Source organism: Lonchura striata, chromosome 13 (assembly GCF_050655825.1).
Source record: "Lonchura striata isolate lonStrDom1 chromosome 13, ASM5065582v1, whole genome shotgun sequence".
Taxonomy (NCBI): domain Eukaryota; kingdom Metazoa; phylum Chordata; class Aves; order Passeriformes; family Estrildidae; genus Lonchura; species Lonchura striata.
This window is the reverse complement of record NC_140715.1, coordinates 14,040,280-14,054,612: the sequence shown is the minus strand read 5'-3', so window position 1 is coordinate 14,054,612 and position 14,333 is coordinate 14,040,280. Positions and strand designations below refer to the sequence as shown.

Here is a 14,333-nt window from a genome sequence, read left to right as displayed (position 1 = left end):
TTCCATCCTGCAGTCAGAAAGGAAAATTAATTCCCATCACTCTCTTTTGGTTTCAGTGCCAGCCAAAGTGGTGGATCTCAAGGAGAACGGCAGTGCCAGCAGTGGGGAGCAGACTGTAACATGCTCTGCTGAAGGCATGCCCCAGCCAGAGATCAGCTGGTCTACTTGCAGTGACATCAAATGGTGAGTGGAGGGATGGAGGCCATGAGAACAGCTGGACTTTTATTTATTAGAGTAACAGGCTGTTAATTGCATTCTGCTGGCACACTCACCTGGGCGTCCCATGGTGGTGCGTGGTCCCTGCTGCCTCTCAGGTGGCTTTCTCCTCTCTTTCTCCAGGTGCAGCACCAAGGGAGAGCCCACCCGGCTGCTGGGGAACGAGTCGGCCGAGATCGGCGTGCAGACCAACGCCTCGTACCACGCAGAGCGGCAGCTGTACCGCGTCAACAGCACCCTGCAGCTGCACAGGGTGCACGAGCCCCTGCTCCTCAGGTGCACCGTGCACAACTTCCTGGGCACCAGCTCCCAGGACATCACTCTGGTCCCACATGGTGAGGGCTGAGACAAGTTTTGAGCCAGTAGCAGAGAGATAGACCTTCCTGTGTCACCAGCCTGGAAACCTGGGTGCTTCTCCCCCAAGTGAAGCTTCCTTTGGGTTGAAAAGAAAAGATTTTTCCGGTTGGAGTGTGAAGCCCTTATGTCCAATGGCCGTGGATATGCTCTTCCCATTACTGGCAGGGTCATCTCTCCAGGGAGGCAAGACAAGAGTGCCTGAGCAGGTCCCCAGTGTCTTGTCGTTAGCCCACAGGTCACTAGATGGTGCCACGGACTTGAACATCCATGTGCTGAACGTCCCAAAAATGAGGAAGGATGGTCTCAGCCAGGCCCAGAGCTGACAGCTCTCCCCCAAGCAAAACAGCCCCGCTAGATCTTTTCACCCGCCTGTGGCCAAACCTCTCCTGAGGCAGAAGCCAGTAACAACCCATCACCCCATCATCCCTGGGGGGCTGCAAGTGCTGGGAAATTGTGCCCAGGAGGAGACTGTCCCTACCCAGGGAACAGCTCAGGGTCAATGTCTGGGGGAGGAGTGTGCAGGGACCTCTCTGCACTGCTCTCACCTCCTTTCCCTGGGTGCTCAGGCCATGCAGGGGTGGAGGAGTCTGACTGCTGTCTCTGTTATCTTTGTAGCCTTGCCATTCAAGGTGGTCATCATTTCTGTCATCCTGGCCTTGCTGGTCCTCACTGTGATCTCCCTGATCATCCTGATTGTGCTGTGGCAGAAGGTAAAAGAGGAGAGTGTTCCCAGGCTGACACAGTGGTACCCCGGGGTTAGGGTGGCTGGGCCTGATGATGTCCCGGCTGCATCAGTATCTATGGGCCTCCATCAGTTCCTGCATGCCCCTGGCACCTCTGGGGTAGATGGGGAATGAGACAATGTCTGTAGGGACCACAGGCTCCCTAAAAATGTCTGGACACATCTCCCATGCCCTCTCTACTCCCAGCCTCTCAGATGTCTCTTTTCCCTCTGCTCCCTTTTCCAGAAACCTCGTTATGAAATCCGCTGGAAGGTGATCGAGTCAGTCAGCTCTGATGGGCACGAGTACATCTATGTGGATCCCATGCAGCTCCCTTATGACTCCACCTGGGAGGTGCCCAGGGACAAGCTGGTGTTAGGTAAAGGATCTGCAAGTCCTGCTGGTGGATTCCTGGGGTCCTGGCTTTCTGGAGGTGATAAGTTTTGGGTTGAGATCTCCAAAAGAGACCAACCCAGAATAGATGCAGAGATCCCTGGAGATACGATGTGGTCCTGGAACAGGGGGATGATCTAGGACCATGGTGGGAGGCCAGCTGCCTCCTTTGGCATTAAGCACTATATTATTCCTGGCTATTCCACCTTGTAGCTGGCAGTTCTGGAAACCAGCCCCAACCCCAAACACCATAGCTCATGGCCATGTCCATGCCCACCAGAATGACTGCAGCAAGGCTGATGTGGTTTCAGACAAGCAACTTGTATTTTCCAGGCTCCTCTCCTCACCTCTCCCCTAGAACGTTGCCAACTTTGCCTCCTGGCTGTTTCTTTGCAGGACGCACTCTCGGCTCTGGTGCCTTTGGTCGTGTGGTGGAGGCAACAGCCCATGGCCTGAGCCATTCACGGTCCACCATGAAAGTGGCAGTCAAAATGCTCAAGTGTGAGTTCTCCCCCTTTGCCCACCCTAAGGCCAATTGGTGCCACACTCTCCCCTCCTTGCCCTGCTGCTCATGCTGGCTCTCCCCAACAGCCACAGCCCGCAGCAGTGAGAAGCAAGCCCTCATGTCTGAGCTGAAGATCATGAGCCACCTGGGACCTCACCTCAACATTGTCAACTTGCTGGGGGCCTGCACCAAAGGAGGTAGATGAGCCCTGAGCACCCTGTCTCTGCTTTCCTGGGCTGTGCTTAGGAGGACAACTGTCCTTAGATAGAGTAATTCCTGTTTTCTGGTTCCAAATGATTCAACCTTCTCCTAAGAAAGCTGTGGGGGACTCTGAACACCTTTCTTCTATCCTTATTGAAACTGGGAAGGCCCAGTTAACCCCACCTCCCTCCACAAACACAAATTTCAAATGCCAAAAAATGCTCAGTACCAGAAAGCTGGCTTTTCCCTTTGGCCTTGCCTAGACATCTTGTAGTCTGGTAATATTCTTGTGCAATGAAATTCACAGCCACGGTGGCAGGGCTGACAGGGGTTCTGTCCCACCAGGACCCATCTACATCATCACGGAGTACTGCCGCTACGGGGACCTGGTGGATTACCTGCACCGCAACAAGCACACCTTCCTGCAGTCCTACGGGGAGAAGGCACGGCGAGAGGCAGAGCTCTACGGGAACACCCCCAAGGAGGACCACGTGCACAGGTACAGCAGCTCTCTCCTCCTCCTCAGTGCCTGCCCCATCCTAACCCCATTAGGGAGGGAGGCTGCTACTCCCAGGAAGGATCTTACAATTCTCCAGAGCATTGAAATGAACACTGGCCCAGCACTGGGACACAGCTGGCTCCTCTGTTACCTTGTTAGACCAGCCCATGTGCCAACCAGTGACCTCCAAGGAGCTCCTGACAGCGAGGAGTTAGCAAACTGGAGCTTGAGTTTGCTAGCACATATGCCAGCTGCTCCGTGCCAGTTGGGAATATTTCCTGGCATCATTAACTTTATTTGCATAACCATAGCCATGCACTGAGTACAGAGACTGTGGGTTTTCCAGCATGTCTTAACCACTGGAGATCTCAGCTCTGCATTTCCAGGGCACGTTAAGTTGCTACCAAGCCTAAGGGAGAAGTGCTACAAGGAGGGCAATTGCACAAGAGGTGTCACAAAGAAAGGGAAATGGTCCTTTATCGTCTTATGGCTGCCAGCTGTAAGGGATGCAGGCACAGGAGCACAGAGAAATGTTCCCCTGGGAAGTTAGAGAGCAGCATTTCCTTCCAACACAGCCAAAACAATAGTAAAATAGAGCAGTGTTACAACTCCCCCCTGTCCTTTCTGCCTGAAGGCAGCTGAGATCTTCCTAAGCAATATGCCGTTTGCACACCACTTCATCCATGATGCAGGGCTTCTTTCCCAGCTGTGTGAGACATTTCAGTGCTGAGGCTGAGGGTTTGGGAATTTCAGACTCACAAATCATTGCCCCCAACCCTCATGTCTCCTCCTCTCCTCTGGGCCTGAACAGCCTCTTGGCTTCCCCCCACAGCCACCTCTCCATGTCTGTCGAGAGTGACGGGGGCTACATGGACATGAGCAAGGACGACTCCCTGGACTATGTGCCCATGTCTGACATGAAGGGTGAAGTCAAGTACGCTGACATCGAGTCCTCTAACTATGGCACTCCCTATGAGCTGGACAGCTACTCTCCCTCAGGTAACAGCTTGGCCACAGTGGGAGGGAGAGGTGCTTGTGCTTTGGGTGCTGGATGCCTTTGCTTGCAAAGGTCACTTTTGGGACTTGTCCAGAAGCAGTGGTAGATGTCCTCACAATGAGAGCTCCCAGCTGTGTCCCTTTGTTGCTGGAGGCAGAGCATTCCCCAGTGTGTCCTTCCACTACTGGGAGGCTCACCAGTGTGCTGGGTAACACCAACATCCATCTCTGCTTATCCTCCAGCTCCTGAAAGGACAGACCGGGTGACACTGATAAATGAGTCTCCACTCCTCAGCTACATGGACTTGGTGGGCTTCAGCTTCCAGGTGGCCAATGGGATGGAGTTCCTGGCTTCCAAAAATGTACGTATGCTGGCTGGTCTGTGGAGTCTGTAGTGGTGGTGGCCAGCATTGTGTTTTCTGCTACGTCCTGTGGTCAGCTTCCTCCCACTGCCCCTCTGTCCGTGCCAAACTCCTTGTGGGATAAGTGGCCGTGCAATTGAAGAGCTGCCGACCACTTCCCTTTGGAAACACAGTCCTGGAGATCAGCATGACTATATTTGCATGTGACAGCTAACCCTGGCTCACACTGAGCTTCAGACCTCAAATTCCCTGACTCTGTGCTCCTTCTGAGCCGTGTTCAGCACAGCTGTGGCATTGTATCATCCCTGTTTGCTGGGATGGCCAAACACTGTACAGGGAGCTAAAGCACAAGGCACTCTGCAGCAAGCACCTGCTCTTCCTAGACACCCTAATTGCACTGCATGCTCTGAGCACCCCAGGACTCATCAGAAGTGCTTGTTTAGTGGAAATTAAGCCACCATGGAGGACTAGGCTCTGGGGTTTCCTAAGGTCTGGCTTAGCCCAGGGCAGACAGTAATATAGCTGGATTGTGTGAAACATCACACAGGGCAGGGCTAACAGAAGGCATCAGTGGTATCAATGCAGAGAGAAATTCCTGGCTCTGTGTCCCCAGCCAGACGGTCTGATCCCTAAAAGTGCATGGTCAGTACTCCCACAACAAATGTCAGGGCTGTTCATGTGGGAAACGTCCAATGTGCTGGCAGATGATGGAGACACAAGCCAAGCTGGTGTAACTCTGATGTCTTCAGGCTGCTGGGTTGAATTGTCCAAATAGAGATGGAGACACCCCCTCCTTCCAGCCTACCAAGTCCCTTTGTGGGTCCAGCCCTGGCAATCTCCTCTCTGCTGGGTTGTTCAGGTTCCCCCAACTGGATCCACATGGCTGATGGTGTCATGGAGGAAGCAGTCCAGGCAAACAGCAAAAATGTGGTAGCTCTGCTAGTGATCGAGCCATGATTGTCCCTAGAGGTGAAGGAGACATCTGAAATGACCTGAGTGACTCCTGTCCCTGCAGCCCCAGGAGTGGGCTGGTGCTGAAGCTGGGCTGTGTTCTCAGGCTGTGTGAAGGCCCCTCACAGTGACAGTGACAGTGCCCTGTCTCCCCCCTGCAGTGTGTGCACCGTGACCTGGCTGCCAGGAATGTCCTCATCTGTGAGGGGAAGCTGGTGAAGATCTGTGACTTTGGCCTGGCGAGGGACATCATGAGGGATTCCAACTATATCTCCAAAGGCAGCGTGAGTACCAGGAGCCTTGCAGGCTCCTTCTTCCCAGGGCTGTGGGCCTGGCACTCCCTACATAGTTCCCCTGTGAGCCACCTGTCCATCTGTGTGCCCAGAGGTGGTGACAGGGCAGGACTCCCCAGAGATTATGTCAACAGGCAACCATCCATCACTTTCTTTGCTCTGCCCACTGGCAAGTAGCAGAATTGCTTGCCCACATCTCCTGGCTCTTTACAGAAGAACCTGAAGTAGCAAAACTCAGGATTGTCCCCTGTACACTGTCCTGACCATGGCAGCAGTGCTGCATCCTGCCAGCACTGAGTGTGGTCCTGAGCTTGAGGCAGGAGGAGGGCAAGGTTAGGCAGCTTGGTAGGGCTGTAGTGACTCACTGACCACTCTGGGAAGAGATTCACAGGATTCTGCTCTAACCACTAGACCACAAGTTAAGAAGTGTCTTCTTGCAAGCAGCTACTTTCCAGAGAGATGTCTCCAATCTTTCAATGCAGGAGAGGATAAGGCTGTAATTGAGCTTTGCCAGAAAGCATTTCCCTGTGATTTCAACAACAACCTATCCACTCCAGCCCTGAGGCATTTGTGAATCTCCAATTCTAAGCAAAGCAGGCCATGTAATTCCCAGAGAAACTGAGGCTGAGAACCATGACAGGTGCCTTAAACCCCAATCTTTATCTAATCTGCAAAGTTCTCTCGTGCTTTCTCCCACGTGCTCTCAAACAGGTACTCAGAGCTTGGTCTGGGGGACCCTCCCTCATAGGGGTTGGGGTTTTCAGTCCAGCCTTAACATAGCTGGTTTCCTGTCCAAAATGGGAAATGAAACTGAGCCCCTCTGCAATCCTTCCTGGAGATTATTTTGGTATATTCATTGTGCAAGCAAATCCCAGGAGCAGCAGCCAGTGCTGCCTACAAGCTGGCCAAGTGAGGCTTTATTTTTTATTACTCTGCAGGAGTAAGAACAAAAAATAAGCTGGATGTATCCTTTGGTTCTTTTCTGGTCATCCCTTAGCCTCCTCCAGCCTGGTCTCAGGTCTCCAGTCAGACAGGCCTGGACTTTCTTCAGGAGTCTTTGGTCAGGTTGTGCAAGTCAGTGGCCTCCCCAAGAGTGAGGGAGCAGAGAACACACACTGTGTGACATGTCTGCATTCATCATGGCAGGCTGTGATGGAAATGGATACAGCACATCCATTCTTTCCTCCTGCCTGCTGGGTCTGTTCTGCACAGAGAAAGAGGCAACTGGTCCCTCCCAGAACCAACTGACAGCAGATATCAACAGATGTGTTGGACTCACAGGCAGATCTAAAGGGTCTTCTTTGCTTGTAATTTGGGTGTCAGGCTCTTATCTGTTGAAACAAGTGCTGTGAATACAGCTGATTCTCTTATTGTTTAATTTTTGATTCTTAGACCTTCTTGCCTCTTAAGTGGATGGCTCCAGAGAGCATCTTCAACAACCTCTACACTACCCTGAGTGATGTGTGGTCTTTTGGGATTCTTCTTTGGGAGATATTCACACTAGGTGAGTGTCCTGGACATCATGGTGGTGTCTGTACTTCTGATAACACATTAGCAGGATGCCTTCAAAAACAATAAAAAGGCATTTCTAACCTGCAAGTCCTTACTTTACCAGTCAGAGTAGCACTTCATTCCCTGTCTCTTTCTTCCCCATGCTCACATTGCATTTGGAAGTGAAATGAAACAAGAAAGGTAAAGAAATAAGAAAACCTTGGTGTGAAATGCATGTTGGCTGGAGGGTGGCAGGCAGTCCTGCAGCCTAATTCCTGCTCTCCCTTTACTCCCAGGAGGGACTCCATACCCTGAGCTGCCTATGAATGAGCAGTTCTACAACGCCATCAAACGTGGCTATCGGATGTCCAAACCCACCCATGCCTCTGATGAGATGTAAGTGCTGTCAATGTGTGTTTGCCCTGGATGTGCTCTACACGCTACAGAAGCATTTCTACCTGTTTTCCTCACCTGCTAACTCAGTGCTCTCTTGGCAGCTACAACATCATGCAGAAGTGCTGGGAGGAGAAGTTTGAGATCAGGCCATCCTTCTCACAGCTGGTGGTGCTTATGGGAAACCTCCTGGTGGATTGCTACAGGAAGGTATGTCCAAAGGACCCTGTGCTGGAGGAACAGGACAGGGTCAGTGCCTTGGTGAGGGCCCTCAGTCAGGCTTTGGAGACCAGTGTTTAGTGATGCAGTGCCAGAGGATTTTGCTGTGACCAAGGCTGCAGTAGTCTGAGCAGTGAAGGTGGTTTTGGCATCCCAGGGACATTGCTAAGATAACTGCACTGCCAGACAAGCAGCTGGTAACTCAGCAACTGTGGAAATCAGAACTGGCAGGGGATCAAAATCCTGCCTCCAACCATGTGGTATTTTGGAGCTGTGAAGTTGTGCCACTGATCTCTCCCTTAGGAAAAGTTCATGGCCTATCTTTGTTAGAGTAGTAAGGACAGCTGAACCCAGCTAGAGGATGCCAGCCCCTCTAGGAAAACTCTGGCAGGCACGAAAAGGAAACACAAGTGCATTCTCCCCACTCACAAGCCCTTTTCCTTTCTTTGGTCACCTGCCCTGTGAGAGCAGAGGTACCAGCAGGTGGATGAAGAGTTCATGAAGAGTGACCACCCCGCTGTTGTCCGCACAAGACCCACAATTCCTGTGCTGAACAACGCCCGCCTTGCTGCCAGCTCCCCGACCAGCAACACCCTCTACACAGCCGTGCACCAGAACGGGGGCGAGAATGATTATATCATCCCTCTTCCCGACCCCAAACCTGAGGCAAACTGTGGCCTCCCTCAGGAGGCCTCCATCAGCCGGGCCAGGTAAAAACATTGCTTCCGAGTGGTGTCCTTTCCCCCAGCTGTCCAAATCTGAAACAGAGACCTCCAGAGAAAATGGGGATGCTCTGTTGAGGCACAGTCTGGGGGTGGATATACTGGGAGGGAAGGAGGGCAGAGTCACCCCGTCTGAGATGCTGTGACCTGCATGAGCCCACAAGGATGGAGATGAACCAGAGGAGCTGGGACATGAGCTAAGATAGGGCACAATGTCACGTCCCTGCACATCAGCCAGCACAGCTGAGGACAAGCAATCCCACTCACAGGGAGGAGAGCACACAGGGAACCACGTTCTGTAGAACCCAACCAGCCACATGTTGTGTTTGAAGGCTGAATAGACCCACCTGATATGGTCTGTTCCACTGGGGGAAGCTACTCAGATAGAGTGGGGCTGCTGGGAACTCAGAACACTTCTCTGTTTCTGGGAATCCTCTCTCACCAGACCTGGGACAAGACACTAATTTCTCTCTCCCTCTTGTATCCCTTCAGCTCTATGCTGAACGAGGCCAACACATCATCTACAATATCCTGTGACAGCCCTCTGGGCCTCCAGCAGGACGAGGAGCAGGAATCTGACCCACAACCAGGCTGCCAGGAGCCAACCACAGGACACCAAGAGGTGGAGGAGAGTTTCCTGTAGTCAGAACTGGGCTGACTTTGCATCTCCTTATGGAGAGGCCAGCTGAGGGGGCTGATCAGATGTCACAGAGAGCCATGCTTGTGCTTGGGCACCAGGACATCCCCTCCTGTCCCAGCATTCCTCCTTCCCTCCTGTCTCCCAGTGCTGGCTGGGGAATTAAAGATTTTTCCCCATTAGCATCCCCTTCCCCACCTTAAGAAGAGGTGGCTCAGTGCCAGAAATCCTCTAGATCACTGCCACATCCTCCTCAGTGACCAAACCACTGCAGGAGGGAGACATCTCACACTCCAACATCTTCTCAAGTGGAAGACATGGTTGGATCTCCACGAGACGCCACCTTCTGCATTGCCAAGATGATACTCCAGCCTCTTCCTCCTCCATGGCACAGAGTTTTGTCTCCTCTGCACCAGCACTTCTCTGATGGTCTCAGCACCAGCCACACAGTGGTTCTGTGAAATGCCACTGGGACAGATAATCCACCTGGAGCCCATTGCTGGGGTGTAGAGAGCCTGCAACACCAACCTTCAGTTGCTGGAGGTCAGGAGTACATTGGAGTCTCCTCCAAGAACAGCCAAGTCCTGAAGAGCCCAGCCAGTGTCTAGGAGGTACAGAATTACCACGTTCCTCTCTTGGCAGTGCTTCCATGGTGGATGGAGCATCACAAGCACTACAGGTGTGACAGCTCTGGGGCACAGCTCTGCATCCCCCTGGAGGCTGTCACACCTTTTGTGCCCAGCAGGGCACCAGGAGCTCCAGGGACATGCCAGGAGCTCAAAATGCCTTCACAATGACTTGGTTATAGAAGCAGAGAGGGCAGTCACTGTTGTTCGTGTTGTCTGTGTGGACACTAAGCTAATTATCCTCCATTGAAGATTTAAAGGGAACAAATATATTAATCCACTAGCCAGGGCCAGTATAAGGAAGCAATATGGTTATTCATTAATCTACTGCCACTACGCCCAGCCCATCTGCTGGGAAATCATATAACCACGCCAGCTGCAGAATCCTTGTGCCTTATCTTTGGGAAGCAAAGGCTCACCTTTGATAAACTGTTCACCCAAACACTCTTTTCTCAGGATGGAAAGGCTTACCTTCCTTCCTGAGTCACAACAAGATTATGGGCAGAAATAAGGATGCCAGAACACCAACACAGGGATAGCTCCAAAGAAAAGAGAGGGAAAGAGGCTGGGAAGCTCCTTGGTCACAGCTGAACTGTATCTCACACCCTGCCACCTTCTGGGGTCAGGCAGAGCCACTTGCAGCCTGCCAGGGCTATGAAATGTCACAGGGAACCAAGCAGGGCAAGAGGAATCAGGGAGGATTCCTCTCTCTTGGAGAGTATTTTGAAAACTAAACAGGCCCAGACCTTCCCCCTGCTTCTCACCTCGTTCCCCACTTCTCACAGAGGGGTCAGGGGCTTCTTGTGCTCTCAGCTGGCACTTGAATGAGCAGACTCAAAGCAGGAGGAACACCAGGCTTTGGAAATCAGTTGTGAACCGAATCTCTGCAGAGATGAAAGCTGGACCCCCAAAACCACAGGTCTGACACCACAGAAGACAGCAGGTTTTTCTCTGAAGTGAGTTTCACTTCACACAGGGTTTTGTTCACTGCATGTCCTCTGCTCCCATTAACTCTTCATTGCCCTACTCATGCACATCTCTCTGTGCATCCTACAGGAACTGCACAGGCAGGTTTACAAAATCAGAAATTCAATCAGCATCTTGCAGGGCTTCTGCCACCTCAGAGCCACTGCAAATTTAAATTTTTTTTTCAAAATATGGAACTTCTGCCAGAAATCCCCAGCAAAACAGCTTCTGTTTAAAGTTTTCTACCATTCTAGTTCTGCCACTTATGCAGCTAAAGGAGGAGTAGGTGTTTTGTGGGCTGATGTCCTTGGTAAAATGTGAACATAAGAAATAGCACTTTTTTTGGCAGCCAGCAGAGGATATTTTCAGCTTATGTGGTCAGATTCCCCACCATCCATAGGAAACATACTGTGAATGACAACTGTTTTTCCATCCTCTGTTCCTCCTGCTTGTAATGAAGGAGCCATCTCCTATGGCCACAATTCATTAAATAATCCTCACTGCAGACAAGCAGTAATTTATGAGATCCTTTGGGTCAGATCACTTTATTTTTTTTTAATATGTAAGGTGCGTGGTAGGAACTGTGTCACTGCAACTTGAGCCCATAGGATGGCACATCAGATTATCCTAACAGCCCTTGTCTGCACCAGCTCCATTTTTAATTCACCCTTCTCTATCAAAGGTGACCAGAAGTACCCAGTACTCCAGATGAGGTCAAACCTTGATCTCACACAGGGCATTAATAGTTCTGGCCTGTGCTGGTCTCGACTTGCTGGTGTAGCTTTGGATAATATTGGCTTTTTCCCAGCCACAACATACTGAGAGCTTGGAGTCATCCTCTGACCAATCTAGGCACCTATGTCTTTCTACACTTCCAGCATTACTAACCAAGCTGCTCCCTGCTGTTCCAGACATTGGGTCATCAGCAAATTTTGTTAACAAACTGTTATTTTTGGGCTGGGCTGACTAATAAAAGTATTAGATACTTCTAGCAACAAGAACAATCTGAGAGAGCTACTTTTACTATCTCCCTCCAACCCAAAGATTTCCCCATCAATTAACACCTTCTCACTTTCCCTTTGGCCATTTGCTTATTTCAAAAATCCTGATCTAAACTTCATCTTGTACAGATTTAATTGCTAATTAAATTACTAATTTCCCACTATCAAACAGTTTCCACAGTCCTGAAAGGGGAGATCTCCCTGCTGGGGGAGCTCAGGCGTCCTGTCCCATTAGCTGGGTGTTAGCTACATTTGAATGCCTATTGCATTTTGTCCCTTTTGTAGATTTACTGCAATTATTATTTGCATCAAAATCTGTTCTGGCTGCTGATGGGATGCTACTTCCACCTCCCTATTCCTTCTTAAAGTAGGTACGCCAGACTCTGCAGAATGGTACCATTCTGCACTCCAGAGGAATATGACCAAATAGTTGCCCTTCACCCGTGATTTTAAGGGCTGAGTCTTGCACTTTGTGGTATTTTCTTGTCCTTACTGAACCTTTCACAGCACCTTTAGCAAGTTGCAGTGACCAGACTTTCTCAGCCAGGGACAAGCTGGCAGCTGGACAAAGCCAACATATTTTGTTAAGCATCCCTCCAAGAGAGGGCTTGGCAGAGCTGGGAACGACAGATCCAGCCCCACACTCCCTCTCTCTGCTGCCAACATTCCAGTCCCTGCATGGCCTGGCAGGTGAGAGCCAGGAAAAATGTTTGGCTGTTCTGGGCCCATCTCTTTTGTAGCCATAATTTCTCCAGTGAGACTCTGAAGGGAACTGGTCCCACTGAGGTTTTTTTTTCTGTTTTGATAATCAGTATTTTTGTTTGGGTGTATTTTTGTGTTTAGAGGTGGACCCAAACTGAGCCCCCCATGAAGAAACACATGCCACGGCTTGGGCCCATCTCTAGTGCAATATCTTTTTATTTGTAGATTATATTTTACTCTACAGCTGTTACATTGTTATCAGAACCAGTATATGCATAATCCTACTGCCAGTCACTATTTCATACGTGTATCCCAGAAACTAATGCAGCACTCTGGTGTCTCTTTCCACATTTAAGGTGTTCCTCAGACTGATGTGTGCACAGGTTTTAATCCTTTTATCCTTCTCAGTTTGAGTGTGTTATTTTCTTTAGCGCGAGTGTCACGTTTAGTGTTTGTTTGTGTTGTGTTAAATCTAGAGCACAGCGGACTTTACTTGTAACTAGATTGTCTCTGTTCTCCTGCCAAGGGGACTGTGACAGGGTCCCACGGGGATGGGGGCAGAAGTGCAGTGCAGATGTGCAGCCAGGGGAAGTCAGCCAGAAGTGAGAAGCAGCTCTTCTCTTTCTTCCCAGACAGGGCTTGGGCTGGGGGGGAGAGACAGCACCACAAGTACAGGGTGCCCAGCACTCAGGGTTTGCCTGTGAGGAAGCCCAAGCTCTGTGCAGAGCTGGCAGATCTGGAGAAGGGGATTTCACAGAATGCTAAAGGACAAACCCCCTGTTCCAACACACAAGTGCAAGGAAGAGCCGTGCTTGGGCTCGATGCTCAGCTCAGGTTCCAGGATGATCAGGGAGCCTGGATGCAGCCTGGTTGTGCTCCCACCTGGAGAACACAGAGGCTGCCCTTTGGTGGCCCTCAGGAACCTTCTGGCAGCCTTTGCCGTGGGTGGTTGCCAGGCAGAGAGCAGCCAGGGCAGCTGCAGGTCCCCCCTGAGCACTGGGCAGCTCCGGGTGATTCCTGCAGCAGATCCCAGCCCTGCCTGGATGCTCAGTGGCCAGTGCTGACTGTAACAGTGGAGGCACCGTGCCACCTGCAGGACTTGCCCAAAGCAGGCCAGATATTGCTAAGAGTAAGGTTTCATAGGTCAGCACACAGGTTGCTGGGCTGCCAGCATAATTCCCACGTTTCACCTGGACACCTGAGGCCCCTGGGAAATGCCAAAGTGGATCTGGTTGGCTTTGGCAAAGGCAGGGGAACTGCTCCAGGAGCACTTTGGAGAGATGACTCTTGTCTGGGGTGGGAGGAGGCAGGGAAGGCAGCTTGTGCTGGGAGGCCTGCAGTGTCCCATCATTCCTCTTTTCCTCCTTCATGGACTGATTGCACCAGAACTGCAAATCTTGCCCAAAGTGTGCCCTCTCTCCATCTGCTGTGCTGACATCACACTGTTTCTCTGCAGCCCTTCTGAACAGCAGCAGCACCTATCTCCATGCTCTCTGTCCAAATCAGCATGAGGGCAAAGGAAAAAACAGAGTTCAGACTAAGGTACCAAAGAGTTAACACTTTTCTAGGTTTACAGTTGTATTTGTAGGATTTGTACTATGTCACATTTATAGCCATGAGATATTTTTATGCTGTAAACTTTTACAAATACATTTTTAAAGAAGGAGTTTAAAAATAAAGGTGTTTTTCATTTTGCAAAGTCCCATCTCTTCCTTTATTTGCCTGCTTTTGGTTGCTCCCACTCAGATGGGGCTGGCAATACAGCTTAACCCTGTGGTGGGTGAAGGGTAAGCATGTTAATACGCTGTGCGTGACCCCAGTGCTTAGTGAAAGCCAAGCTGGGAGCCAGGCAGGGAGAAGCACTGCAAGGAGCAGCTGAGCCCAGAGACAGGGTAAGGAAAAGAGGCAGGATCTGCCCCATCTCTGGTGACTGTGCAGCATGTGGGACATGTGGGTAGAGGGAAGGATATCAGGAATTGTGCCCATGTGTATCCCACTGCCTGGGGTTTGGGCCAGCACTCCCTGCTAAGGACTTGGCCCCTTGGAGCATTGCTGGTTCTGTGCTCAGATCAGGATGGGGA

At 51.0% G+C, this 14,333-nt stretch overlaps 1 protein-coding gene across 3 annotated transcripts in view; it reads left to right on the top strand.

The window, feature by feature from the left end:
* Nucleotides 1–13,951, top strand: part of PDGFRB (platelet derived growth factor receptor beta) — a 32,146-nt gene extending 18,195 nt beyond the window's left edge. For 2 of the 3 annotated variants that reach the window (XM_085591393.1, XM_085591394.1), the window contains exons 9-23: nucleotides 57–183; nucleotides 340–551; nucleotides 1,189–1,283; nucleotides 1,542–1,674; nucleotides 2,085–2,189; nucleotides 2,280–2,390; nucleotides 2,740–2,893; nucleotides 3,705–3,892; nucleotides 4,133–4,251; nucleotides 5,364–5,486; nucleotides 6,888–6,999; nucleotides 7,283–7,382; nucleotides 7,484–7,589; nucleotides 8,070–8,308; nucleotides 8,813–13,951. In XM_085591393.1, the coding sequence (XP_085447519.1) occupies nucleotides 57–183; nucleotides 340–551; nucleotides 1,189–1,283; nucleotides 1,542–1,674; nucleotides 2,085–2,189; nucleotides 2,280–2,390; nucleotides 2,740–2,893; nucleotides 3,705–3,892; nucleotides 4,133–4,251; nucleotides 5,364–5,486; nucleotides 6,888–6,999; nucleotides 7,283–7,382; nucleotides 7,484–7,589; nucleotides 8,070–8,308; nucleotides 8,813–8,963 (2,075 nt within the window). In that variant the 3' untranslated portion in view covers nucleotides 8,964–13,951. The remainder of the gene's footprint in view (nucleotides 1–56; nucleotides 184–339; nucleotides 552–1,188; nucleotides 1,284–1,541; nucleotides 1,675–2,084; nucleotides 2,190–2,279; nucleotides 2,391–2,739; nucleotides 2,894–3,704; nucleotides 3,893–4,132; nucleotides 4,252–5,363; nucleotides 5,487–6,887; nucleotides 7,000–7,282; nucleotides 7,383–7,483; nucleotides 7,590–8,069; nucleotides 8,309–8,812) is intronic. The other variant, XM_077786676.2, reaches the window with a different exon arrangement.
* The last annotated feature ends 382 nt before the right edge of the window (nucleotides 13,952–14,333 follow it).